Below are 27,375 nucleotides of genomic sequence, written 5' to 3'. Positions count from 1 at the left end.
CTAGAATGTAGGGATCGTGAAGTCACTGCCGGATTCACGCGCTTGCATTGTCTCTAGCCATGATGGTTTCCAAAAAGGCATCGGCCAGGAAAGCCCCATGGTTGATCATGCTACTTCCTGCTCTCGCGTTCTGCAGGGCTGGCTTCTGGATGTGTTCCACGTAGCCTGCCATGCCCTCCTCCTTCAAGAGCTTACAGCTCTGCGTTGTGTATGCCCGGATACCTTGTGAGGCCCACATGGGCTGGATCTGAAAGACGGCGCCGTACTTGGCCATGGTTTTGGGGAACTCCTTGATATCGTCGTAGCTATATCCGTTGCCTTGCCAGTCATAGGAGTTGGTGTATCCGTAGCAGAACAGTCTTCCCGGATAGTCCTTGGTGACTGCCTCGTAGATCTCGGAGATCAATTTCTCGTCCGGGTAATCCATACGCGGCCAGGACAGATCCGCCACGGGCGCCACGGCGAGTTGTCGCTCAATGACCGCTTTGGTGCACCATTGGTACATGTACTGGCCCTGGATGCTCCGCGGCAGCTCCCAGTCGAAGAAGACATCCTGGCCCAGGACTTCCCGGGCAGCGTGGCGGCGCTTCCCCAACGACGTGCCAGTCGGTACCTTGGCTTGGTAGGTCACATATTGCTCATCGGAGGTGCACTGGGCTCGAACTGCCTGGTCGAAAGTCATGAGAGCGGCAGACTGGGTCCAGGCATTGCGCGTAGTCGTGGTATTGGTCTGGCCGAGCTCGATATCTCGCAGTTGGGCGTCGGAGAAGGGCTCGACCGGCTTGGTGGCACCGAGCACATATTCATGATCCCGCGGGTCGATCACGGACGTGATGAATTGAGCCTTGATGCAGTCGGATCGGGAGAGGATCATGGTATCGGCACTAGAAGGCACCGGGGAGAGATTAGCGACTCGCTGCTCCGAAAGTCCAGAGACTCGTCCTTGGAAACGCACCCCATGATGTCGAATTGTAACCGCACGGCCGACAGTCGCTGCTCGTACTCGCACAGCGGCACCAGCGTGCGGCCCTGGCCGATGGTGAACTTCTTCAGCCCCATCGCGATGTCGTCGACGTGGATCATGGCCACGCCCGATTCCACGAAGGTCTTGGCCATCTTCATCGTGGAGGTCAACGGCCCAAAGCCCATGTCGCCGTCGGCGATAACCGGCGCCAGGTAATCCACCGCGTCCAGCTTGCCCCGTTCTTCCTTGGGAAGAGACAGACGATACTGCCGCTGGCGCTGGTCATTCCACTCCTGCGAGTGATGGATCCGACTGACGACGTTTGGGACCGTATCCCACGGATAGTCGGCATGGTCTGCGCCTGGCTGGAGCGTGGCCGCGGTGCCACATAGCGAGCCAGACACATACACCGTGTTCTGGTACTTGACCATCTCGGAGGCCATGATGGTATCCGAGACGCCGTAGGTCAACTCGTACGTGCCATTCTCATGGTGCTTCTGGAACATCGACCAGAGTTTCATCGCCTGTGCGCTGGAAGGGTACGGAGTCACCCGGGAAGCGCGCAGAGATGCAACACGCCGCGCGCTATAGGGCCTGCAGCGCCACGTTGGAAGCGTCAATACTGGATATCTGGATATCCGGCTCCAGGAAGACCAGGATGAGAATATCTTACCTCCTCAGACTGGCGTGACGCGGCGTCTTCCACCATGCCTCGATCTGCTCGATCTCATGCTGGAACGCGGCCTCTTCGGCATCTAGATCCACGTCCAAGATACCCATTGCGCCGCAAGAATGATGTGGTCCGAACGATCTGCTCGGGTCTCTTCAGGACGTAGGGCACTGCGACGAACGCTGCAGGGATCTGGAGGCTCGGAACTAAGATGCGTATATAGTATGTCGCACAGTAGTCGCAGGTTCCCCTGCGCACGTTGCCCGACGCCTCCATCGAACCCCACGTCCGATCCTTATCATCCGATTCTTTCTCCCAGGCCATCAACGATTGCATCTACTCACCTCAACCAGTGGAGAGAAGCGTCGCTAAATCCGGCCAATGGTGACCGCGGCTTCACGGCAACCGATCGGATAACCCGAGCGCGTTGAACCGCCAGGCAATCCCGCCGTCAATGCGCCAAATCACCAGGACGATGTCCGTCGGCGAAGGATTGGCATGGCTGATTGGATGGAACACGCGGTGGAGCTCGTGCCGCGTTTATATACCGAGGGAACATCGCCATGTCGGCACTGGGATGACGAACTCGGTACCTGGGGAGTTAGTAGAGAACTAGTGCTTTTAGTCTTGGTTTAATTCAGGTCTATAGATGGGGTTGTCTCCAATGAAAAGGCAGTCGCCATTCCGGGCATTCGGGACTAGAGGGGTTATTCCAGAAACCGAAGTGTACACTTTATGCTCCAAGTCCAATGGAACAACGGCCAATATCAACAATCAAGATTGACTCAATCTCAAGCTGGAAAAATCTTATGTCAAAAATATTGTCGAATGCTGAAATGCTGAGTAACAAGCAACTGATACACAAGACGGAAGCTTTGGAGACAGACAGAACAGATGGGCCAGAGATTATGTACTTTGGAGTCATTAGTGCCAGGCTGTAACCACCAGATTTAGAGATGTTCAAGTGTCTCGTTCAAAGTGTAGTGCCCAGCCACCAGGTGGTAGTCTCGGCATGAACGTCATCTCCTTCGATACCTGGCTAACTAACTAGTTGTGGATCTGTCAAATGCTCATTATCCCCACCGGTTCTGAGCCCAATCATCCCGGGGGCTCAAGCCATCCTCTCGGCAAGAGAAGGCCCATTGCTCGCGTCCAGGATAATTGCCATGAATGGCTTGATTATCCCGTACGGCAGATATGTGGCCCAAGCCGCGTGGAAGGATTGACATTCCAGCGGGAAGAACGAGCACGTAAACGAGGCCGGGGCCAATCCGTATGTGCCAAAAACAGTGACTTGTATGTTTCAATTAGGATTGATAAATCCACCAGAGACAAAGACTCGCTTCGCTGCCATGGTAAGGAAAAATAAGTGTATTTACTCGACATCCGCCGGTAGGAAGGCCTTCCGCATGAACTCCACCCCAACTCGCCGGCCCGTCCGGGATTGCTCCTCGATGATCTTCTGCAAGGCCCTCTGCGTGCTCCTTCTCCGGTACATCTTTTGCACGATCCAATCTTGATAGATGGAATCCTTGGTCTCAGCCCCCGCGATAAATAACGGCCACTCCATTCGATGGAAGAGAACGTCTTCGTCTTTGTTCTCGTCACTTGATGAGTCTGTACGGTTGTTGTTCGTCTGAAAGACTCGACCGGTAATCTGAATCACCGCGTTCAAGCACGACTCCACATCCGGCGGAGAGGGAATTGTGGGATCTTCTAAGGTGCACCGGAAAAGATAGATTCGGACGGCGTGGAAGTAGGCGGAACTGGTGTCGGCATTAATCTGGGTTCGATTTGGAGGCCCAGAGCGTGCTTTGCTATGGCCCCACGCTGACGATGAGGAAAAGTCTTCACTGGCCATGCCTAGCACGTTTTCGTATCGCCCTCGAAGTCTGGCGAGCTCGTCGCTGAATCGTTGGTGCGCCTGTACGTCAGGTCTGGAGGAGGCGAATTCGCAGTTGATATCCTCGAGCAGGATGTTCATCTCACTGTGGAATTTGAGGATGGAGTAGTTCTCGGAGTCTTCGACCAGCTCATTCATTGGGTAATCGGCACCCCAGTAGAGAGCCAACGCGTTCCGTGCCAGGTCATAGATGCGACCCAGCCGCACCTTGTTGGAGTTCAGGTGGGTGGCAATCTGCCCTCCGCAGTGGTAGAAGCCACTCTTGATATCCTGGAAATAAACACAAATCATCATAAGGGCGATCAAGGCACCATCACGAGCGGAGCATGTGGCAGGATTGAGCATTTGACCTGACGGCTCCATCTGGGACTGTCCAGTGGTGTATCCCGGCTGGCTCAGCACGCTCGACCCAAGCGAGCTCGAACTGCAGAGCACGTCCAGTTTGTATAGGCGGATATGATCGGCCACCGTGCTGCTGAGCTGTCGCAGGAATTTGACATCGACGTCTCCCGTCCGAACCTTGTAGAGGTACAGGAGCCAGAAGGAGGCCAGGAGCTGGACATGGTCGAGGGTGGTCAAGTTCGGCATCGAGGGGGATTCCGGATCCCCATCTTTGACCTTGGCCAGCAAGTTGGTGCCGAAAATATAATGCTGATTGGCGGCAAATTGCAATTCATCCTCAAGTTGCTTGCTTCGGCACCACATATCCTGCAGGGACACGGCGAGGAGGAAATGCATTAACATGGGGTCATTCTGGGCTACCGTGCGCACCAGGTTGGGGGTCGACCACTTTGGCGTCTTTCTCGTGAAAGAGACAGAGTAGGTGGTCGAGTAGTGCTCCAGGGCGCGGTGGTCCAAGGGCGTGAGGGCCATTGCGCTTGGGAAGTTCAGCGGGTATGAAGGCATGGTTGCGGCGGGAAAAGTGTTGACCGCAAGGCCTTCACCAAACTCGTTGATTGTGGGCCACGAAGCACAAAACTCGTCCCAACTGGGCATCAACGACAGCGGTGCCGAGAAGGGGTCATTCACCAGCAGCGAATGATTCTCAAAGCCTAGCACGGAGCCGTCGTTGACGGCTAGCGGTTGCGTCGGGGCGACCAGCTGATGCGAAGGCTCCCTGCCGTGCAGCGACTCGGGTGTTGGGAAGGCTGCTCTGGCCAGCGAGTGGCATTGATCAGGGCTATGGGCGTGGATATCGGCTGGCGGGGGGTAAACGGCGGTGGTGTCTGTCTCGATGGAAGCGAACGAGCCCCAGCCGGGGGTGCGAGGCACGATCGGGTCGGGCTTCCAGTCAGTGCGAGAGCGAATGGAGCCGCGTCCACGGCGTCGTTCACGAAGTGAGGGACGGTGATTCTCCCAGTCGCAAGGCAATCGTAGGCGACTACACCTGCCACACTCCGGGCGCTGCTCATCGCACTTGACCTTCTTAGCGCGACAGGTATTGCAGCCATTTCGCGACCTCTTGTGCTGCTTGGTGCCGGACCCCGTTCGGTCAACTTCCGGCTGGACGCCAGCGCCCTCAGAGTCCGACGAGTGGGGGTCAATATCCTCTCGCGCTCGCATCCTGAACGCGATATCCAGGGCTGGGTGTGTGTCAAAGGAACACGAGAGGCATTCGCACGATCGTGATCGCCTGCTCCGCTGCGGACCGCGCGACTCCACAGGCCGGGGAGGAAGGGTCCCACGATCCACTTCGCTGTGTGTGCGTAGCCAGTGGTGATGGACGGTGGTGGGAGGATGGAGAGAGGATGGCGTGGTGATTTGTGCGTTTAGCCGATTCTTCCACTCCGGGCCGCGACGCCTCCCGTACGCCCGGCTAATCCAGCAAGTCGCCCGTCGAGTCCTCCACGAGCTTCGCAAGCTGGTCTGGTCATCGACTCTCGCTCGTCTCTCGCTCTCCCTGAATCCAAAGCGGATCCGGGGGGAGTTCCAGCTGGACTGTTCCACTCAATCCCCTTCCTCACGCCTTATCTTTCTTTGTCTCAAAGAGGAGGGTTGAAACAACTCTCCTTTAACGGCAACTGATAGCTGGAAACCAAAGTACCTAGGGTCTCCTATAAACATCCGATGAGCTCGACGTGTCTACAACTTCCCTCTGGTTTCGCCGGTTAGTTTGGTGGACGCGAGAAATCTTCGCTCCTTTTCGAGTCTGCCTGGCCATCACCGAGCTCCCGACAGCAGACCCGGAAACCCGCAGCGCCCCATATATCCCCATTCTTCTCCATCACCCATGGCTTCCGACAAGCCAGTCACAGAGAAGGATGCCCAAGTGGCGGCCTCGTCGGCTCCGTCGTTAAACGCTGGGATACACGAAGATGGCGCCAAACCTGTCTCGTTGAAAGACCTCGACGTCGGGGCGGTCTACGCGGACCAAGCCCGCGAGAACCCTCCAACCCGCGAGGAGGAGGTCGCGGTTCGGTGGAGGCTCGATCGGCGGATCATGCCGATCCTCTTCTTCAATGTCATTCTGGCCAGTGTGGACAAGACGTCAACCTCCACTGGTGCCCTGTAAGATTATCCCCTTTTCTCACCGGCCAGCCCATCAAATACCCACTGGTCCTTCGCTAACATGCATCGACGTCTTGCAGATATGGCATGGAAGAGGACTGTGACCTCAAAATAGGCAACCGCTACTCCTGGATTGGTAGCTCCTTCTACTTTGGCTACCTGGTTGCCTCGCTGCCTGCCGCTTGGGCAATGCAGAGGTATCCTATCGCCAAGGTAATTGTGAGCTGCCAACTGGTATGGGGCATCTTGCTCCTGGTGATGGGCTTTTTGAGCAGCTTCCCCGGACTTCTCGTTCTTCGCATTCTGCTTGGAATGCTTGAGGCTCCAATCATCCCTGGTGGTATCCTAATGATGGCCATGTGGTACCCGCGCCGCGATATGGCACTACGACTGGCTTTCTACTACACGGGATTCGCCCAGCTGATCACTGGCCCTGTTGGATATGGGTATGTCTCGGTTTGTGAAATGGAAATGAACTAGTATGGCTAACCATTGATAGTGTTGGCCATGTTGCTGACGTGTGGTTTAAACCATGGCGATTGTTTTTCTGGATCCTGGGAGGCTTCACGGTCCTGTGGGCCGTCTTCAGTGGTTTCGTTCTCCCGGACAATCCCGTTTCAGCCAAATTCCTTTCGGAGCGAGAAAAGGTTGTGGTCGTTGCTCGTATCCAGGCTGACCAGACTGGTATTGAGAACAAGAAATGGAAGAACAGTCAACTCAAGGAAGCCCTACTTGATCCCAAGACCTGGCTGCTTTTTTTCTTCAACCTGTTCGTGGCCATACCCAACGGAGGCCTCACTAACTTCACTCCTCTGATTGTCCATGGACTCGGGGTTCCTTCTACTCGCGCAGCCCTTCTGACCATGCCAACCGGAATTTTCGAGACAATAGCCGGATTCATGTGCAATGGTGCTGTCTTCCTAATCACCCGCAAGTATGGTACTCGCTTCCAGGTGCGAGGCATCTCCATCATCGTGGGCCTGATCATTGGTATGATTGCCGCGATCTTCTTGTACAAACTGCCGGTGACAGCATTCTCCGCTCGTCTTGGAGTGCTTTATCTGAGCTTCTTCTACCTTGGCCCGTATATCGTCTCGCTTGGCTTCATCACGATTAACACCTCCGGCCACACAAAGAAGGTTGTCTTGAACGCCATTTGCTTCGTCTCGAACTGTGTTGCCAACATTATTGGCCCCCAATTCTTCAAGTCTTCGCAGTCGCCACTCTATCCGCTAGGAACAGGCGCTATTCTGGGAAGTTACGTGCTCGGCATCATCACGATTTGTCTCTACATGGCGTATTGTGCCTGGGAAAACCGACGACGAGATAGAGCCGAAGGCGGCCATTCCGTTGGACATGAAGATACAGACTTTATGGATTTGACCGACAAGGAGAATATCCATTTCCGCTACGTGTGGTGATACATCGCTTGTCTGTGAGAAGACCCAGCGTTTCCGACCTTGTGCATTGCATCGCCTACGAGAGTCAGCGACTCTTGTCTACAGTTACCCGGGCATTGAATAGACGTCCGAATCTGCTATATACCCTTGCCGCTATTTTATTTTCTTGTCCAGTACACCATCAAAGCACTGTGTACATATTCTAATCTTTTTTCTAATACATATTATTCCCAATGGTTGTGTTAATGCTATTACAACATTTATATATCGCGAAGACGGCGGCTAGTGGCACTGCCTGCAGCTGCCCCCTTGTACTTGCTTTTACCGCCTTCTTGACCTTACGGCGAATTACCTAATATAGGGTTGTATAAGCACTGTCACCGTATGAAATATGCCGTATCTAGGGGTAATGCATTCCTGAATTAGTATGTTTTATTTATATCCTCCTAGTATCTCCGTCTACTATATCATCATGGCGTAGTACACTTCTATCTGGTGGCAGTACTGATTTTCTCAGGTCTAAGATCTTATTAACATTCGACTAATTCACACTGTCGAAGACTCGTGACGAAGAGCTCCTAGATGGAAGGGATGATCAGATCTTACACGAGCGAACTATGTTATAGGTAAATATATATCTTTAATCACGTTATGATTCTTTTTCTTAGGGAATACTAGCTCTTTACTAGTAGAAAACTTGTTAAGAACCAAATCTAAGTTGTCTGGATAGATAGCCTGTTGGTCAGGTGAGGATAATATAGGCAACAATCAATAGGATCTGATTAAGACAGTAACTGATTCTTGAAGAATCTAAAACCGAGAGTACTCGGGGATCCTTTTAATACCTGTCGGATCCCCACAGATTCGTCATGGAATCGTAGCCGTCATGCATCTCATGACCCTTGTAGGGTTTGCGGAGTTCCAGGAGGCATGGAACTAAAGTTATCTCGTTCCGTTCAAAGAAATCCCTTCTCCTGTAACATTTTCAAACTATCATCTTATAGCTTTTGAGTCTATCGTCTCACGGACTTCTTTATCCTTGCCATTTTTCATCACAATAATAATATCGACTTCCCAGGATTACATTTATCATAACCGCGAGAACAAAATCAACCAGTCTTTTTCGAAAAAGACTATGGCTAGGCAGCGATGCGATAAATTAGCCATCTCACGCGCGTGGGCGCCCCAGGGAGCACTCGAACAGATGTGGTGAAAAGGGTCGTGGGAAAGTCCCACTCTCCCTTCAAATATCTCGATGCTCTTTGTAAGACTGATGACTGGGCTCCTATATCATGAGCCAGCTTGTGATGCGTTCAGACGTGACCGGGCCAGCATGATGACGCCATTGTCCTCAAGGATACATTCGCTCGTCCTCTCTGGGACTTTCGTAGTGAGGACCTGAAATCCGAGGAGATCGACCCGTCATCCATTCTGGTAATTGGTCCCTCACGATACTCGTAGGCCTGTATCTTGGACGTGACTGAGTCTCAGTGGATTTGATATCTATGACGCTGGTGGGCTTGGTCCAGCACCTTCGAGCGGAGTTGAAGGCAGTCCCAAGCATGAGTTTGGCCTTGTCGACCTGGGAGTGGCCGTTGATGAGACGGTGTACAAACTTTTTCTGGATATTGTAATACGCAAACTGACTAGCAAGCTCCTAATGGTGAACCTGCTGCACTTCGAGCTGGTCTCCGTCATGAAGGAGAAGATTGTTACTGATCCAGCACAGTAAGTACAGGACAAACCACCTAGGTAATCACTAAGAAACGTACATCCACGACGACTTCTGCAAATTCTCAACGGTAGGAGGCACATGAAGGCCAGCGATAACCGCGGGGGTTGAGTTTCAGGAGGATGCACAGCCCCAAGAAATAATACAATTGGTTTGCCTTCTCGATGTTCGTTACCCTATTGGGGGGAGGGGCGGCAGTAGCCTAAGCGCTTACATCTCTCTACAGAAACCCCTTTTTGAGTAATGCCAAGCAAGAGTCATGCTACTACTGCGAGAATTAGTCTTGGGCTTTCCCAGTGGATCTAGTCTCTAATTAAGGAAGCTCCCCTAAGTCGGTCGTTCTACATTTGCCTTCGTAAGAACACCTAGAACTGAGTTCAGGTTTCTATCGGTATTTACTCTGGACAATACATTGTGTTTATTGCAGACGATTTGGCTGAGTTCTGAACAGGCATAGTATCAATCTTTGAGCCACGTATTCCTTGTGCTGTAAAAGAATTTGGAAAGGTAAGGTCAGGCGATACTCCAGAACTAGACAGTAACAGATACCAATGATCTTAAAAAGACTTGTATCCAATAGCCTTGACAAATGTCTGTTGCCAAGGACCCTGCGACTTGTGGTCAGCGAGTTGGAGATAGAACTCCCCGTGCGCTTCTCCATCAATACTAGCATACGCAGGGGTCCCATCGGCGTTGCGTTCATCGGCATAATAAAACCTAGAATCAGTAAATCAGTAACTTTTAAGACTTCACAAGATGATGGGCGGACACGCACTTGAAGCCTCGGTCATAATAAGCAGCAGCAGCCGATTGAATAATGTGCGCCGTCGCCGACTTCCCTGCACCCAAGGACAAAAGTGGCGGGATGGTCATAGTGTTCAATATATTCCCAGTGTAGATGAATGTCTTTGGGGCAGAGTCAGGAAGTTTCTCGAATCCAAGAGCAGCTTGCTGTGCAGCAACAAAGGCGCTAGTTGTGTTGATTTTTAAGTCGCGAATAAAGTCGGCCTGCGTGAGGGAGAATGGATTTTTCGTATCGTTCAAAGTCGCGGCAGCAGCTCGAGGCGGATCAGTTGGAGAAGTCTCGGTATTAGGAGGATTCTTACCATTGTAAACGACGACACTCGGAATGCCTAGTGATTCCCTGACTTTAGAGAAAACACCAATCACAGAGTCTGGATCCGAGAGGTCACTCTGGATGTGAACTTGTTCCGTGCTCTTGCTTTCATCAGGTCTTCTGGAAATAAGAGCAACTTTGTAGCCCTTTGCAGCAAAGGTACGAGCCACATGCTGTCCAATATTGGGCCCTGAGCCGAGGATGAGGATAACTGGGCTTGTGCTCGGCATCTTTCTGAATGTACGAAAGATAAGAAAATGGCTCTGAAGCAAACATTTTTTTTACCCTGCATCTTATACTCGCTTCAATGACCAAATAACGTTTCTATGGATCGATAATGCAAACTACGCAAACGATGCAAAGGTGCGTTTGATGAGCTCTGGGTGGCAGAGCTGATGATTTGATTCGTCCAAGATATTCGGGTCTTCGTCACGACCCTAATGACGTGATACCCTCGGTTTGTATATTCCGCAGATGACAAAGTCTCCAACAAGCGAAGCTCCGAGGCTTGATAAGCATTGCGTGGTTGCTTATGGCTCGGCGATTTAAGAAATAGGATCGGGGGAAATATCCACCGCATTTGGTGCGAGGAGCTAATTTGCTTCTCATACATAAGTTCGCGTTAAGACTCGTCGATAGCTCTTCAGAATTTTCATCCAGTGTCTTCCTTGCATACGGGTTTAACATTCATCTTCTCACCTTTTAGCGACACGTAATATGTCCTCGAAGATTCTGATCACCGGCGCTGCCGGCTACGTGTAAGTATGACCTTTCATGAAGAAGATTGTGGAAACTCACTATTTACAGAGGGGGCTCGCTTACTGCAAACTTCCTGAACGGCAAGGATCCATCGATCGAGAAAGATCAGATAGTCGCTGCCGTTAGATCTAAGGAGCAAGTGAATGCTTTATCAAAGTTGGGCATCCCAGTGCTGCAACTAGATCTGGCCGATGAAAAATCCGTGACCGAAAGTATATTATACCATAACGGTACAAACCATCTTCCATGTTATCCAAAGCACATATGTCTGAACGTTTTCCAGTCAACATAATCATCCATACTACTAGCGCTATAGACCCAAGCGCGGCATTGCATCTCATCAATGGGCTAGGCAAGCAGGGCGAACTCAGCGGAAGGAAGACGTACTTCATCCATGTAAGTCCTCTTTAATTTTAATACTCTAGTTACTGACAACGAGGTAGACGTCGGGACTAAGTGCATTCTACGAAGGTACCGGTTGGCCAGCCGGAGAGTTCAAGGACACGGATGCGGTATTTGAGACAGAGCGGCAATTGGCAAGCTCTTTCCCTATTCGAAACGTGAGGTTCATTTCTGAATCCCTAAGTAGATTGATACTGGGATAAGTTTTCTAACTAGACCAGACTGACGTATCTGTCATCGAGCATGCCGCAAAACAAGGAGTAACCAGCTTTGTTGTAGTGCCCTCCATGGTCTGTGAGTGTCCCACAAAAATTCAACGGCGCGACTCCAATACAAATCTGACGATCTCGACAGATGGTAAAGGTACCGGCGAATGGAATAAGTTGTCCGTGGTGTTGCCCATCTATGTCCAGGCAAGCATTTCAAACAAGACAGTGTACAAATTTTCTGAGAACACGGTATCCGACAACTTTCGCAGATGCTATCAAACATGGCTGATCAATGTACAGAAAGTATCAGCCGTCCATATATCCGACTTGGCAGCTCTGTACGGACAAATTGTTAAGAAAGTTCTCCAAGGCGAGACGCTCCCGAGTGATAAAGAGGGCTACTACTTTGCACTGGCACATGTTGTTTTTCTTGGAGAAGTGCTGGATCATCTGGCCTTAGCTCTAAAGTCTCGTGATCTCGCCACTGATTCAAAGACACAGATTTATCCCAATAACCAAGCTGCTGCTGAATCATTGGGTGTCCCAGAAAAGTTCGTGCAGACTTTATGGAACTCCGGGTAAGTTGGCAATTGCTTAAGTAACCCTATCTGGGTTAAAAGAGTTGTGTCTGATTTGGCTTCCAGTGATAACATCGTGGCTGAGGTTCCATTCAGAATTGGATGGAAACCGGTATGGAGTAAAGAACGATTTTTGGAGAATATTGATGATGAGATTGATGCTGTGTTAGAGCTTGGAAAGGCGAGAAGCAGTCTTATTGACTCGCTTTTTAGGGCTGCTCGGGATTAAATTACGCTCCCATACGAGCCGTCGTATGGTTTCTGGTTAGTTCTGGGTACAAATAGCAGAGTAGCGGCCACGTTAATTCACCGTAACTTACGTGATTGCTTAAGCGATGAAATGAATAATGATCAAGGGACATCGATTCGACCGAAGAATTGTAGAATGATACTACGCATAATGACAGCATTATATTGAACCTTGTGCATCGTGCCTTCACTCTTATCTTTCCATTTCCTCCACCCAGTGCCCCAAATCGGTGCCCATGTATACCATATGTGTGGTGTTTGACTTGCCAAGTTGAATTCTGTCAGGATAGGGAGGGGATCCGTCCAATTGGAATCAAGGAGAAATCTAAGTTGCTATTCTACCCAATCTGCCAATTTAGGGGCGTACGCTTAACTAATCATAACATACAGGAAAAGGATAAACTATTAATGCGAGTCTCCACACACTCATTCCAACAAATTCACTCAATACGGCTAGGGTAAACTACCTAGGTGGCTCTATGTAGCAGATTTCCTCTGCCGGGTGGGGCTTTCCTATTTTAGCTGCCGCCGCTTTTATAAGGGCGCTCAGACTTAGGCTCCCTGAGTAAATTCCAGTCTGGGCTTAGGCTCAGTGAGCCACTCAGTACTATCATATAATAGATCAGTGGTGCCCAATAAGCACTTACTAAGTGCTCAGTGAGTGTTTATTGGCTACTCACTGATTACTTAGGGATTATTTAAGGGTATCTATTGAGCACTTAGTGAGTACTTAGTCTATACTTAGAAGAGTATTTAGCTCTTATATTGCTGTTTATTGTGTAAACTACTTTTCTGATAGCTCTAATTATGCCTTATTTCTTGAGGTACTCTATCTTTTGATTTCTTTTCCCTTCCTCTCACCTTAAATATATATATTGAAATAAGATAATGCAAAAATAGAAGGTATATATTATATCTATTATATAATAGTATAGGAGAAAAGTCCTTTTTAGTAATCTATTTAGAGTTACTATACTTAAAGTCTTTAAGTATAAATTAAAGCTATATTCCCTTTTTTAAATTACTAATATAGTAGAAGTTTTATTTACCCTTTTTTTATTGTTTTAGCCTAATAATTCTTTATTTTAGCTTTTCCTTAGAATATTTATTTAGTTATAGGTAGGAAAATTTTTTTTACTTAGAAAGATAAGATTACTAAATAGAAGTGCTGTAAACTATTACAAAAAAGTAGTTATATTTTTAGAGTGTATATATATAAAGACTTAATCTAGGAAAAAGATAAAAGGTTATCTAAGACTAAGGAATTGTATTAATAATATATAGAATTTTAAAAGGAGTAAGTTTTTACTTAACTATTATCAGATTGGAGAATTCCTATTGAGAAAACGCGGTGCTGCGGATAACCACTATTCCCATAGACTAAAAGGTCCAGGAATGAAACCATCTGAATGGTTTCACCCTGCCGCAGCTTATATATTAATAGGGGTCCTGGGACCACACTATCAGGAATATCTATTTACCCAATTCTGATTTAACTAAGATTTAAACTAGAAATTTTTCCTTTTTCTCTCTAATTTTCTAGGTATCTATTTTTTCTACCCTTCTATTTTACCTAATCAATATCTAGGGGATAAACCCTTTTTATCTTAACTCTTTACCCCTTTTTTATTTAAATAATATAGGAATTATCTTATAAATTGCTTATTTTATTCTAAATTATCTATTCTATCCCTTCCTATCTATATAGATCCTTATTTCTTATTATTTACCCCTGTTATTATATAATCCCTTTTATATCCTATATAGACTGCTAGCTTTCCTATCTAGAACCATTATCCTTGCTTAATTCAATCCATCCCATCCATTCAAAACATCCTTCTAGATCAGGAGTAGTGCCATTCTGGCCTAAGGCAGACCCTTACCTAAGTCCTTAAACTCCTACAAATTAAAATATTTCTAAGCTTTAGTATAATATAACTCTATAAACTATTTAATTTAAGACTAGCTATCCTTTTTTAGTTACTAACTATATTTAGTTTTCTCCTACTATTCTAGAAACTCTCTTTCTAGTTCTAGCTTATACAGAACCTAGTTTTTTCTATATTATAGTCTAACCCTTTTCAGTATCACTAGTGGTCTTTAAATAAGAATATCGCAGCTTTTATAGGGATCAACAAAAAGCTACTAGTTATATTAGTATATCTCTAAGGGAATTACAATATTCAGGACACAATAGGGGTCTTATACCAAGGACTATATATCTAAGTCTAGAAAAACATCTGATAATAGCTTAATAGAAAGCAAAAGGCTCAAAGCTCAATATATCCATCACAATAAAGAGGACAAAGAGGAGGCTATATTGATAGTCTATATTATCAGGGTTGAAGATAAAGAATATCATCCTAAGATTTTAAACTTTAGTTTTATTAAAGTCGCGTTATACGTTTAGATCTATCTATTTATAAGTCGCGTCAACCTATAGGTACCCAAAACCCAACCTAACCTAAAAGCCTATATAACAGTAAAAGGTGGTAGGAGCATCCTAAGTCGCGGATTTCGTCCACTATATTTTTCATCTACGGCTTAAATATAGTATATGAAGCTTGTAGTTCAAAAAGTCTCATAAGTTGATCGGTATAGCTATGGGCTCCAAGCGATGTAGAAGAAGGGTAGAGATAGAGACTAGCAGAAATATATATATATATATATCTCCTGACGTATTATCTGGGTGTAATTCCCACTCCAGTTGGTGACAACAATAAAATACCAATATTACACTAGGTGACTAATCAGCTTTATTCACGATTTATACCCATTTTTGGGTATTTTGGGTTGCCCATGGGTACCCACCAAGTCCCCATGGGCGGGTTCATAAAGGCCAAAACCCGCTGTGGGTTACCCGCGGGCGGGCAAAGAAAGTGAAAACCCAACCCAAACCCGCGTGTGGCGAGGTCTAGTTGCCCCTCCAGCTGCAATGGCCTGCAACGAGCTCTTCATGGCGCCCTTTGTCCGATATGTCTTCCTCTGTGACTGGAATTAACCGTTATTCTTGCGACTGCCCTTTTAAAAATGGGAGTGAGCACTCGATGAAGCTTTTCGATTGCGGTCTCCCTGGCGGATGATCCTCCCTGCTTTTCACTAACCAGCCTGGCATATCCCAATAATCCAGAGGCGATCGCCAGGGGGAGCCATCCATGTGGTGACACGGCGTATTCTTAAGGACCCTGGTAGACGGGCTTGGCTTGGCTGCGGGGATCTATTTTAACGGGGCGATCGGCCATCGCAACATTGTCGAGTACACGTAGCTGGTGAGCGACAGTCATGGCCGAACCCAAGTCGGTTGCGGTCATTGGAGGTGAGATATCTCTGGCACTTTGCATGCCGTCTTGTATGGAATTGACAGAGTCCGTAGCTGGTATCTTTGGTCTTTCGCTGGCCATTGGCCTCCGCGACCGCAGTAAGTAGTGTCCAAGACACAAAGGAGCTTGTCTTTGCTGACAGTGCCTTGAGATTACCGTGTCACCGTCTTCGATCAGAACAATTATGACAAAAGCGGTTATGATCCAGGAGACGACGGCGTGCAGGCAGCGTCCGTGGATCACAACAAGATAGTGAGTGCCCAACCATCAGTTTGAGGGGTTGGTTTAACGAGAAGACGCCATAGTTTCGCGCATCGTACGGAACGAAGATACACTATCAGCGTCTCGCCCTAGACAGTCGCAGGGCCTGGCTGGCCGAGGACGAGAAACGGGTGTTTGCTGAAACGAGTGACGAAGAAGATGATCGCAGAATCTTTGTCGAGAGTGGGATGCTGAGAGTTCAGCCATCAGACCAGATTGGGGCACTGGAAAGAGAGACGCTCGCTAATATGCAGCGCGATGGCTTGCGACCTACCCAGTTTGTCAAGAGTAACCCCGAAGATCGACGGCGTGCTGCGCAGTCGGGTTGGGAGGCCAAGCTACTTGATTTTGAGATTCCGCACACTTCCCCTGCGAAGTCATACGAGGCAGTGCTGGACTCGCTGGCGGGGTTTGTGCGATGCAGTGCGGCATGCGCTCACTATCAACAGATTGCTGCTGCCAAAGGTGTGGAGTTTCGCTTTGGGCCTGGGGAGGGAGCGGTTGAATCGCTTGTAAAGGTGAAAAGTGAGGTTGAACCAGGGAAAGAGAAGGTGGTTGGTGTCACAACAAAAGACGGCAAAACCCACGATGCCAAAGTCGTGGCTGTGGCCGGTGAGTATCATTCTCCAAACATGTCTTTGCATCTGTGAGATACTGACTTGAGTGAAAGCCGGATCCTTTTCAACGCAAGTTCTTCCCGAACTGGCCTACCACCTCGAGTCGTCCGCAGGCAGCCTTGCCACCTTCAAGATTGACCCAAATGATACTGAGCTATGGGAAAAGTATTCACCAAAACGCTTCCCCGTTATGACTTGGAAGAGTGTGCCTCGGGATAGCACTGGCAAGGACACGGGTAGCATCTACGTTCTGCCCAGGACCCGGGAGGGCTTGCTGAAGATTGGGTATCGCGGGATCAAGGTAAGTGTAAATCTTTGTTGTTTGATCATCGCTGACTTTCATTTGTATAGTTCACCAACTTTCAACCCGCACCGGAGAAAACTCCTTTCACGCAGGACGGCAGATGGTCGGTGCCTCTCCCTCCCAACGAGTCCTCAGAACTTCCGGAGTCGGCTGTCTACGCTGTCAAGCAGTTCGTCTCAATCTTCCTCCCCGAATTCGATGGCTTGCCATTTTATTCGACGAAGCTATGCTGGTACACTGATTCACTAGATAACTCTTTTGTGGTGAGTAGTATGGCCGCTAGACTGGATCGTGCCCGGTGCTAATATTTAATGGCAGATTGACTATGTCCCAACTTACGCAGAGAATTCGGTCTTTGTTTGCACAGGAGGTAGTGGCCACGGGGCCAAATTCCTGCCAGTCCTTGGAAAGGTTGGTACTCTCATTGATTTTCTGCAATTGTTCTCGCTGACATTCGATCAAGCACGCTGCCGATATCCTCGAACATGGCGAGCAAAGCTCCTCGTATATGTGCCCCTTTTGGCGCTGGCGACCAGACTGTCCCCGGAGGAATGGCCTCGAAGAAGGCCCCAATGGGCCGCGTGATATTTCTCAGCATTATGTAGTTATAGATGCGGAAGACTGCGCGTAATTCCTGAATACTATAAGCACAAGCTAATCTGCACTTGCAAATATTCTACTCAAATCCGAAACAGGCGTCCTGCGCCGAGCATCCTTCGAGACCCTGCTCCATAATCGTGATCTACTCCGGTGTATATTTTCAAGAGCCCCCAAATGCAACGAAGCAGCCTTGGCATCACCGAGCCAAGCGCGGATTGCGACGCAGCCGTGTCTTGGCTAAGAGGATTCCCCCAAGGTACCGCGCACAGGGCGGCGACTTTCATGGATGTCGCCAGTGGGATGTCGGTGATCGAAAAAGACGCAGGTCTGTGGCCCAGCATCTTAACCAAAAATAAAACACCTGAGAACCCTGGAAGAAAAGCATTCTTAACTTGCATCGGACATCTCCGGGAATAGTGTGTATAAGTTGCCCACTTCGCCGATTGGCAAGCAGTCGAGTCAGCTTTTGTGTTCTAAACATGGCCGACGAGAAGAGTGTTGATGTCTCCAACCCTGTCCGGATGTCTTCCGACGTCAAGCATGAGTCCGGTTCGCAGCCTCAAGTGGCCAACCAATCTTCGCAAGATCCGTTGGTCGTCGACGAGAAGGACACCGATGACACGGCGTATTTCTACAATACCAACAAGGAAAAAGTCCGACCACTGACTCCGGAGGCAGAGGTGAGTTGGCTTGTGTTGAGTAATGCCCTCTTTCAGACTACTGACTCTATACGATCTTGTAGGGCAAGCTGGTCCGCAAGAATTTCTGGTGCCTCCTGAGCCAGACATGGTGGATCTCTTTTCTCATTCATCTCGATAAATCGACGCTTTCTTCCGCCAGTACCATGGGCATTTTCAAGGATGTGCAAATGTCCAAGAATGAGTATAATGACCTGTTTATCCTCTTCTACGCTGGCTATCTCATTGCCCTCTGGCCCGGGGCTTGGATATCGCAAAGAGTCGGCCACAAATACTTCATCACAGGCTCACTGTTTCTATGGGCATTATTGCTGGGGTGTCATTGCGCAATCAAGACGGGAAAACAGATGATGGCTGTGCGGTTTCTTTTGGGAATGGTAAGCCTGGACATATGAGTGGAAGCTACAACGTGCTAAGAGACATTCAGACGGAGAGCCAGATTATTCCATCGACGGTCGTTGTTCATCAAGCCTGTGAGTCTTCCCGTCTGGTCCTGCGCTATACATTCGACTGTATCTAACACGATCTGCAGTCTTCCCGCCCAAGAAAAGCCCCTGGGTGCAGCTCCTATGGTGGGCATTCGGAAGCTTTGCAAACGTCCTGCTTACGATGATCTCCTACAAGCTCATTGTGGACGACGAAACGGGTGTACTGGCCGGCAGCATCAACTCGTGGAAATGGCTCCACATCATCTGTGCCGCGTTGACTTTCGCCGTCTTTGTACCTCTGCTCATATTCCTGCCAAACTCTCCTCTTGACGCCAGGTGGCTGTCAACCGAAGAGAAAGTCCACACGATTGAGATAATTCGCAAAACGCATGCCGGAGTGTCGAACTCGAACTTTAAATGGTCCCAGGTGCGCGAGGTCTTCACGGACTTAAAGAGTTGGCTATTTATGTATGTGTCCCTCACATTCTCTTTACTTGACATAATACCCTGAGCGGTTGCTAATATTTTGCAGCATTCACCTGTTCTTCAACGAGCTCCCCAACAACACCTCGCAACAGCTGCCCCTAATTGTCGTCGGCTTTGGCTTCACTCCCGCCGAGAGTGCTCTATTCAACATCGTTAAACCGCTGTGGGGTTTTATCTTGATCCTTGCCTCGGCCGCCATGCTGTATGGCACTAGACTTGGGACGGGATACACGTGTGCAATCTCGTATATTCCCTGTGTTATAGGAGGGATCATTGAAGTGGGTGACCATGCTTGAATATATTGCGCAAGTGCTAATTCAGTATCCCAATAGCTTGCCGCTCCCTGGTCCGACAAGGTCGCCCTGGTAGTGGGTACTCAAATCTCAACCTTCAAGCCCTCATATCTGCTCGGTCTCAACTGGGCCGGTACAACAACAACCGGTCATACAAAGAAACTGTGTCTGATGGCTTCATGCGTTGTGGCTGCGTCCGCTGCCAACATGATTTCACCGGAGTGAGTAAACATGCCCTTATTTCTTCCGTTCTCCTCCTTTCCGCCTTTTATCAAGAGACATCTTACATATTATTCCAACTAGATTTTGGGAACCCAAATACAAGCCGCGCTACGTGCTCCCATGGGCATTTATGACAGCATTTTGGATTATCTCGCCGTTGATGTGCATTATCATCCGTTTCTACCTCCAGCACGAGAACCGTTGTCGGGAGCGCCTGCTTGCCGAAGAAGCCTCGCAATCCGATGACAATGAGGTAATAGACACGGGCAGCGAGCTTGTCAAAATTGGGGACCGTGATATAGACAAGACGGACCGCGAAAACCTCAAGTTCATATACCCACTTTAGGATCTCAGTCCACTCCATGTCTTCATTTCAGGCATGGGATACCAACTCAATCACAAGGGACACTGGGTGATATTCTGTACTGGATAGCGATGAGGAATAGCGGGGCATATGCTTCATGTTATGAACCTTTTATCAAGTTCGTCTCAAATTTGCATATCAAAACAGAATACATAGATGGTTAAACCTGGCCCCAAAAAGGGATGTACACTTCTAACACGTTAAAAGTTCCACTGCTTGATCCAGTTCTCCACCAACGGCGCATCAATAGCCTTCAGCCGCCGCAGCGTCTTACTAGCATCCACTGTTCTAGTCGTCTCCGTCCATGGACCAGCCTCCGAGAACGCAATGGCTTTGAAAAAAGTCCAGGATCTTGAGGGCAGGCTTATCTTTGAGGTCGTCTTCCATCGGGTTGGTAAAGCTTTCAAGGGCCACGATCCATGTCGAGAGATCGACCTGCTCAATCTCGAAGTGCTTGGTCATTGCCGGGATGAGCGTTTGCCAGCCTGCGGCGGTGGGGCTGACGACGTGGAAGGCTGCGCAGGGGTCGTCTCCTTGAGTGCTGCGTCATGTTTGGACGATGTCGGTGATTACTTTGGCGGTGACATCCTAAAAGCACAAGATGTTAGATGTATACTATAAAAGAATTTCAGACTAGAAAAAGGGATATATGCATACCACTGGCACCCACTGCACTGAGACCGATCCCAGCGAGTTGGGGATTTGCTTGATTGTCTTCGAAGTTGCAACCAGCGAAGGGAGCCACTCTTGTTTGTTCCAAACTCCCTGGAAAGGGAAAATATTAGATTCTTTCGTCTATTGAGATATGGGCTTGGATGCACTACTCACCTTCTCCGTTGTTGGGTCTCCAATCTGGCCAACCCGGTGAATACTGCTTGGAACACCGCACTGGGCTGAGGCTGCGGCGTAGATCCGCTCGGCTGTATGCTTCGACTCGCTATAGCCCTGGCGAAGAACGACACTTGGGTCATTGTAGATAACTTCGGGAATAGAAGTACGCTTCTCCAGGCTGTATCCCCTCAATTGTCGAGATGAAAGAAACTGAGTTGCAGTTAGCTAACCACCTCAATCAATATAAACTGCCTAGCTGCTTACTGAAATGGATATGCGCTCTCTTTTCGCTGGCGAGACTGAATTCCACCAGGCGACGCACACCGGCAACTTAAAAAAGACAGGGTTAGTGCACTATTCTCTCTTGAAAAGGGGCTGGCAATAACATACTGTGAGGATCTTCAAATGCCTCAACTCTGTGGTTGAAGTTCACCTTCCACGCGTTGTGAATGATCGTATCGACATCCTGCAAGAGTTCATCATATTTGGCATTGTCGAGCCCGAGTGTTTCAGAGCCGAACTGCGCCTGAAGTAACTCGACCCGCCGCGGGAACTGGTTGAATGTAGCTTGGCTATGAACTATTCCAGTCAAGAAATAATTAATTAATATTTAATAACCTTAGAAGCTTATTTAGTGATATTAATTTTTAAGTAATTAACTTAGTTAGTGCTTTTAATTAATATACTTTTCAAATTAAATATTTTATAGATTTTAAGCCTATTAAAAGCTAGATAAGTAGTAGTAATAAGAGATAAATAAGTTTAAAAGGACTATAGCTATTAAAAGAAATATTATTTTTAAAATAGTAAAGCTAATATAGCAGTAAATAATTAGCTAATATATAATATATTAAATATTAGATTTAGGACTTAAATAAAATTAATAAAATAATTAATATTTTATTACTAACTATAATCTAATAATAGTAGAAAGTAATAGTATTAGTAATATAGAGAGAGATTAGACAGAATATATACTATTATTATCCTTTATTAATATAGAATTAATAAAGATAGTCTCTTAGCTATAGGATTAATTAATATATAGATAGCTATTCATAGTAAAATTACTTAAACTAGACTTCTTTTATAAAGATTAAGCTAAATTATAATTATTTTTTATATAAATAAATATATAGTTATATATTATTAATTATATAAAAAAAGCTAATAAAATAATATATATATATCTATATATTCTTAAAGATAGGCTTTTAAATAGTTTAAGTCTTATATTTAAGAATTTAATAAAAAACCTATAAAAGATTAAAATAATATAATAAAAGAAATATTTATAGTATATTAAATCTTTAAAAAGAAACATAAATAAACTTTTAAAGATATTAATATTTAGTAAATAGCTAAAAAAGTCTTAAATAAATTCAATAAATTAGCTTAGTAAATATATATATTATTAAAATTTAATAGATTATATTATATCTAGACTATAATAATAATATATATATTTAGTTATTTAAATAAGGTCTTAAAAAAGAAATTAAGGATAAATTAATATAAATTAATTAACTTACTAAACTATTAAAAATAATTAAAATAGTAGTTAAATTTAATAATTAACTATATGAATAAAAACTTTAGTAAAGTATAATATAGTAGATAATACTAGAATAATAAATACTACTACTAAGGAGATAGATAAAGATTATAATAGTCTAAAAAAATCTATAGTAATCTTTATAGACTATAATTAATAAAACTTAATATAGTAAGACTCTTTTGTTAGGACTTAGGCGTGGTTCACCTAAGCCTAACGATAGGCGCTACTTATATTGGTCCCAGGCATGCTAGAATATAGAGTTCTAGCATATTTAGTCTTTTGGCCTATTGGCTAAGTGCGCCTAGGCACTGAGTCGTAATATTATACTAGAACTCTATAGGTCCACTGTCTAGAATTGGAATACTGCAAGTTCAATTCAGTGAGGGCTCACAGAGGGCGACCGTCTAGGATTAGACTAGGTTTTATTACCCTCCCTCTAGGGGCTAATGATATAAGATGATTATATCAAAAGAAGCTAGTAAGCAGGAAAAGACCTAAATATGAACGCCTAAAAAGAAGGCTAGTAGGCAGGAAAAGACCTAAATATGAATGCCTAAAAAAGGCTAGTAGGCAGGACCTGATATAAATGCTCGCCTAAAGCTAGTAAGCTTGAGAAGCAAGAACGCGGGCCTAAGGATATGCCCCTTTGAAAGAAGGAGGATAATGTTAGGACTTAGGCGTGGTTCACCTAAGCCTAACGATGCGCGCTACTTATATCGGTCCCGGGCATGCTAGAACATAGAGTTCTAGCATATTTGGTCTTTTGGCCTGTTGGCTAAGTGCGCCCGGGCACTGAGTTGTAACAGTATATTACCCTCTTGGTCTCTAGTCGTCGGCCTAAAATCATCGGCAGTCTTCTTACAGCGAATATATAACTCCAGTAGACTTAAGACTTCTCATGTCTTGTAAACTGCTGCTAGAGATATTTATAGACCTTGGTCTTACACACTAGATTCTCCAGTCTGTAGAAGGAACCGCCTAGTAAGTATAATCTAGTTTTCTTATTTATTAACACTATATCACTGACCTAATGCTATTTCCTAGATAGATTACGTTATAACCCGACCTTTTTACAAGAACACCTCAGAGATATACAATTTTAACGGTTCAGCACTATCTATATTTGTGTTAGTAATAGAGGTTACACAGTCCTCCTCACTGAGGTTATGGGGTTGGAACTATAGGAACCAATATTACCCTCACTGAGAGCTATCCTATACACTCACTGAGGATATTCTGAGCATTTATAGGCTCAGGCTACTCGCTTTAACTAGGCGAGCCACCGCGAGTATTTTGTTAGTATACACAGTATATTCTGGGGGCTATATTTTTCTTAGCAAAGTGTGGCATTGACAGATTCAGTAACTAGTTAATAAATATAGAAACTAGAGTACTGTCACTGGAAATATAATAAATATTAAAGGTTGATTATTTATTCCTGTTAAGAATCAGATATCTAAGTTGTCAGGATAGATAACCTGTTGGTTAGGTAGAGATAATATAGGGCGAAGAATAATCACATCTGATTAAGACAGTAACTGATTCTTGCAGAATCTAACTCAGAGACATCTAGGGGTTTTCTCTTTAATCTAAATCACTAAGGAGCTAATATTGATTCGTCATTGATTTAAACTCTCAGTGGTTGATAATATAGGCTTTATATTTAAAGCTGCTGATTTTAATTCCGATTATCCGCTTGACGACAATTGAGACCGGAATAAATAAGAGTTGGCCTTGATATATGGAACTCCCAACACCGTACAGCAACAGAACTGTCTTGCGATGCAGCCCATGTAGCTCCTAGTTGCCTAGTTCGCGGTTACGCCTGGATTCAGTGGTCCCAAACGAGATTCACCAGGCGTTCGAGCCCAGGCCATATAATCTGGATTTGCAGTCTCTTCAGAATGCTGGCACGGTCGTTTGAATGAATACCGAGTTTGAATAGACAATCATATCATCTATTGTATTGGTATACCCGAATCAGAATGCAAAAAGAACGCCAACGCTGCACAACCCATCAAAAAAAGATATATGAACATCTGCCCGGATGGAGTACACTCCCAAACTTTTTTCCTCTAGTCGTAGCCACAATATCAGACGTCAGATATTTGCTTATTTCTTGAGAAGCAGATACACGTGATCGATCCGCAGCGGAGCGGTCTTCTTGTAAGGGCCCTCCAGGTAGAGCAGAAGACCACCGAAGGAGACAAAGACAGCCCTAGGAAGCCAAATTTTAGCTGAAGCTCTTCCGGGGACAGTATGCTGTCGCCGATGCCAACGAAGACGTACATAGTATCCTTGCTCGCACCCTCCTCGAATCGGTAAACCTTGCCGTGGCAGACGTAGTCATAGTCGTTTGCGAGGGTTTGTTCGCCATTGCTGACTTCTCTCCAGCTGTTACGGGTGTCCTCCTTGCCGTCCAGCGACAGAGTCGAGGCCAGTGCCAGCGACAGCGACTCGCCGACGGCGCATGGGTAGAGCTCCGAGTTCACATCCAGAGTGAAAGTAGTCGAGGCGTCGGAGGACGTGCAAGTCAAGCGCGAGACACGGTCGTACTTCTGGGCGTTGACCGCGGTGATTGTGAAGGTATCTTCGAACAGGAGCGGGTCCGACATGGTGAGATTGCGATTCGCTGCGACGAGATTCTCAAACGATGAAAAATTGGGACAGATGTACACGTAGATCTCTTTTTCTGTGGCCCTTCAGTTGAGGCGGCGCAGGATTGATTAGCGTTGGGAGGTGGGTGGACGAAGTGGTAGGATTGGAAGGTGAGTTTGCTCGGAGTCTGAAGCTTTTTTTTCTGCCGCTTTTCGTTCCCCGCCGATAACGATTTCGACTTGACCGCGGCCGGTCTTGAGCTCTTCTTATACTTCCTCGCTTTGGCTTCAAAATAAGTGAAATGTCCTTCCGCAAGCGAAATATCGGCTTGTCCACCGGCGTCGACCGCACTGCTATCCCCAATGCCCCTACACAGTCAGCTCCCACCGAGTCCAATCCCGGCATTCGCCCCTCCCCCGATGATGGACGCCCAACCACTTCTACAGGAACACCATCGCTAGACAATCTCCTCGCAGGCCATGCAGGGCTGCCCCTAGGAAAGACACTGCTGATTGAGGAGAATGGGACTACAGATTTTGCGGGGGCATTGCTCCGATACTATGCGGCCGAGGGAGTGGTTCAGGAACAAAAGGTGCATGTGGTTGGTGCACCCGAGCAATGGGGCCGCAGTCTACCCGGGTTGATTGGCACCGCGGAGGAGCAGGAAGGAAAGAGATCAGATAAGCGCAAAGACGAGCGCATGAAGATTGCTTGGAGATATGAGCGTTTGGGCGAATTTGGGGCTGGAGTTGCCGGCTCGCGAAATGGTGAGTACCTCGCTCGTGAAGAATGATCATCCCAGAAGCTGATCGTCATAGTTCCTGCTCCTACCGGAGACCAGGATCTGACTGCAAAGCAAGCGTCCGCGTTTTGTCATGCCTTCGACCTCACTAAGCGTCTTGCCCACCCTTCCATCACGAATATGTCGTTTATTCCGCTCGCGCACTCGAGAGAATCGCCCTTCGTCTCTGTCCATAAACAACTGCAGGCCGCCATTGCATCTGCAGGCCCCAACACCATTCACCGCATTGTGATTCCGTCCCTGCTCAACCCCACCATCTACCCACCAAACGCCTGCCAGCCCGAGTACGTGCTGCAGTTCCTCCATTCGCTAAGAGCAATAATGAGCGTGCACGCTTCCCGCGTTACTGCTATGATTACCCTTCCCCTATCCCTATTTCCCCGGTCAACTGGGTTGGTTCGGTGGATTGAGCTGCTCAGCGACGGTGTGATCGAGCTCTGTCCCTTCCCTCATTCCGCGGATGCTCTGGCGACGTCGGGCGCGGCGACATCCCAGGAAGAGCCTCCTCAAGGCATGCTCAAAACCCATCGTCTCCCCGTGCTGCATGAGCGTGGCGGTGGAAACGACCAGAATGTTGGACAAGACTGGGCCTTTAATTTGAGTCGTCGACGGTTCGAGATCAAGCCGTTCAGTTTACCACCGGCAGAAGGTGACAAGGAAGCTCAAGATGCGTCGGCACCAACGGGAATGCCGAAGAAGTCTGATCTCGAGTTCTGAAGGGCCAGTGGTGATCCTCATGGACCTAGCACCTAGTCCTCCTCTTCTTCGAAATGACGCCGAGTTCCGGGTTCGGTCAGCATGTCATCGAGCTCTATTTGCTCGGACATTGCGGAACCCGCGTTGGCCATAGTTCGAAGGTAGCTCTGTCCATATGAGTCAAGGCCGGGTCGTACTGAGAATCCGCCAATGCGGGTGCGAAAGCGACTGCGTAAGCAGGACGAAGCCACTAGCCATGCTGTTGATCGTCAGCAATCATGGTTCTACTTTCGCGCGCAGGGGAAGATAGGGGACGGGAGTACCTGCAAACAGCAACAGGGGCGCAAAGAAGACGAGGAAGAGCAGTAGCAGGAAGTTCATGGTGAGCGTTTGGCGTGGGCAGGAGCAACCCGCAACCCGCAGTCGCTGCGAGTCGCGACTTTCCGCGGGCGCCAAGACTGCGGCGCCCAAAGCGGACAAGCGCGGCAGCTCAAAATTCGCTTGTCGCTTCTCTTTCCTTTTTCTTCTTCCACTTCGTGTCTGGCTTTGCTGGTCAAATCCCAGACTCGTCTGTTGATGGTAAGTTCCTCTTTCTTCTCTATCTGCTTACCCCCTTTGCATGATTATACTCCTACAAAATCTGTCAATCCCCTGAAGCTCGCTTTAATATCTCAAAAAAAGAGCACTGGTGACTGAGAAACGTATTGAAAAAATGATTTACCTTCAATCTCTCTATCGTGATCGGCCCTCTTGCTTATGAGCTATTGCTAACATGGCTCTTGCAACAGAATTTATGAATCGATTTT

General features: G+C 47.4%; 12 protein-coding genes across 12 annotated transcripts; 6 read left to right on the top strand and 6 right to left on the bottom strand.

Moving 5' to 3' along the window:
• Positions 1-34: 34 nt before the first annotated feature.
• On the bottom strand, positions 35-1,744 carry N7459_003024 (uncharacterized protein; the record flags this gene model as incomplete). The annotated part of the gene is made up of 3 exons (XM_056942209.1): positions 35-884; positions 956-1,558; positions 1,638-1,744. The coding sequence occupies 3 exons, from the start codon at positions 1,742-1,744 to the stop codon at positions 35-37; spliced, it is 1,560 nt and encodes a 519-aa protein (XP_056802092.1).
• A 1,265-nt stretch (positions 1,745-3,009) lies between these two features.
• On the bottom strand, positions 3,010-5,100 carry N7459_003023 (Zn(II)2Cys6 transcription factor domain-containing protein; the record flags this gene model as incomplete). The annotated part of the gene is made up of 1 exon (XM_056942208.1): positions 3,010-5,100. One exon carries the CDS (start codon positions 5,098-5,100, stop codon positions 3,010-3,012), a length of 2,091 nt encoding a protein of 696 aa, XP_056802091.1.
• A 667-nt stretch (positions 5,101-5,767) lies between these two features.
• N7459_003022 (uncharacterized protein) lies at positions 5,768-7,466 on the top strand (the record flags this gene model as incomplete). Its single annotated transcript, XM_056942207.1, has 3 exons — positions 5,768-6,045; positions 6,126-6,491; positions 6,545-7,466. The coding sequence occupies 3 exons, from the start codon at positions 5,768-5,770 to the stop codon at positions 7,464-7,466; spliced, it is 1,566 nt and encodes a 521-aa protein (XP_056802090.1).
• A 1,234-nt stretch (positions 7,467-8,700) lies between these two features.
• Positions 8,701-9,177, top strand: N7459_003021 (uncharacterized protein; the record flags this gene model as incomplete). Its single annotated transcript, XM_056942206.1, has 3 exons — positions 8,701-8,709; positions 8,778-8,866; positions 8,937-9,177. 3 exons carry the CDS (start codon positions 8,701-8,703, stop codon positions 9,175-9,177), a joined length of 339 nt encoding a protein of 112 aa, XP_056802089.1.
• Positions 9,178-9,734: 557 nt separating this feature from the next.
• Positions 9,735-10,524, bottom strand: N7459_003020 (uncharacterized protein; the record flags this gene model as incomplete). Its single annotated transcript, XM_056942205.1, has 2 exons — positions 9,735-9,894; positions 9,953-10,524. The coding sequence occupies 2 exons, from the start codon at positions 10,522-10,524 to the stop codon at positions 9,735-9,737; spliced, it is 732 nt and encodes a 243-aa protein (XP_056802088.1).
• Positions 10,525-11,011: 487 nt separating this feature from the next.
• Positions 11,012-12,471, top strand: N7459_003019 (NAD-dependent epimerase/dehydratase family protein; the record flags this gene model as incomplete). Its single annotated transcript, XM_056942204.1, has 8 exons — positions 11,012-11,052; positions 11,102-11,283; positions 11,337-11,449; positions 11,497-11,613; positions 11,677-11,749; positions 11,810-11,913; positions 11,965-12,242; positions 12,309-12,471. The coding sequence occupies 8 exons, from the start codon at positions 11,012-11,014 to the stop codon at positions 12,469-12,471; spliced, it is 1,071 nt and encodes a 356-aa protein (XP_056802087.1).
• Positions 12,472-15,773: 3,302 nt separating this feature from the next.
• On the top strand, positions 15,774-17,624 carry N7459_003018 (NAD(P)/FAD-dependent oxidoreductase; the record flags this gene model as incomplete). The annotated part of the gene is made up of 8 exons (XM_056942203.1): positions 15,774-15,807; positions 15,865-15,909; positions 15,963-16,063; positions 16,117-16,684; positions 16,743-16,990; positions 17,041-17,256; positions 17,312-17,404; positions 17,457-17,624. The coding sequence occupies 8 exons, from the start codon at positions 15,774-15,776 to the stop codon at positions 17,622-17,624; spliced, it is 1,473 nt and encodes a 490-aa protein (XP_056802086.1).
• A 448-nt stretch (positions 17,625-18,072) lies between these two features.
• Positions 18,073-20,066, top strand: N7459_003017 (putative allantoate permease of the major facilitator superfamily; the record flags this gene model as incomplete). Its single annotated transcript, XM_056942202.1, has 7 exons — positions 18,073-18,273; positions 18,336-18,668; positions 18,719-18,764; positions 18,824-19,187; positions 19,252-19,483; positions 19,538-19,719; positions 19,802-20,066. The coding sequence occupies 7 exons, from the start codon at positions 18,073-18,075 to the stop codon at positions 20,064-20,066; spliced, it is 1,623 nt and encodes a 540-aa protein (XP_056802085.1).
• Positions 20,067-20,372: 306 nt separating this feature from the next.
• N7459_003016 (Male sterility NAD-binding) lies at positions 20,373-21,407 on the bottom strand (the record flags this gene model as incomplete). Its single annotated transcript, XM_056942201.1, has 6 exons — positions 20,373-20,625; positions 20,755-20,849; positions 20,913-21,125; positions 21,238-21,245; positions 21,306-21,331; positions 21,379-21,407. 6 exons carry the CDS (start codon positions 21,405-21,407, stop codon positions 20,373-20,375), a joined length of 624 nt encoding a protein of 207 aa, XP_056802084.1.
• A 3,178-nt stretch (positions 21,408-24,585) lies between these two features.
• Positions 24,586-25,088, bottom strand: N7459_003015 (DNA-directed RNA polymerase core subunit RPB8; the record flags this gene model as incomplete). The annotated part of the gene is made up of 2 exons (XM_056942200.1): positions 24,586-24,691; positions 24,763-25,088. The coding sequence occupies 2 exons, from the start codon at positions 25,086-25,088 to the stop codon at positions 24,586-24,588; spliced, it is 432 nt and encodes a 143-aa protein (XP_056802083.1).
• A 284-nt stretch (positions 25,089-25,372) lies between these two features.
• N7459_003014 (elongator complex protein 4) lies at positions 25,373-26,590 on the top strand (the record flags this gene model as incomplete). The annotated part of the gene is made up of 2 exons (XM_056942199.1): positions 25,373-25,838; positions 25,890-26,590. The coding sequence occupies 2 exons, from the start codon at positions 25,373-25,375 to the stop codon at positions 26,588-26,590; spliced, it is 1,167 nt and encodes a 388-aa protein (XP_056802082.1).
• A 32-nt stretch (positions 26,591-26,622) lies between these two features.
• Positions 26,623-26,950, bottom strand: N7459_003013 (uncharacterized protein; the record flags this gene model as incomplete). The annotated part of the gene is made up of 2 exons (XM_056942198.1): positions 26,623-26,828; positions 26,893-26,950. 2 exons carry the CDS (start codon positions 26,948-26,950, stop codon positions 26,623-26,625), a joined length of 264 nt encoding a protein of 87 aa, XP_056802081.1.
• Between the last annotated feature and the right edge of the window lie 425 nt (positions 26,951-27,375).

The sequence above is a fragment of the Penicillium hispanicum genome, assembly GCF_028827665.1.
Source record: "Penicillium hispanicum strain IBT 35686 chromosome Unknown utg000003l_segment0_segment0, whole genome shotgun sequence".
Lineage (NCBI taxonomy): Eukaryota > Fungi > Ascomycota > Eurotiomycetes > Eurotiales > Aspergillaceae > Penicillium > Penicillium hispanicum.
Note: the sequence above shows the minus strand (reverse complement) of the source record. Positions and strands in the feature narration are given on the sequence as shown.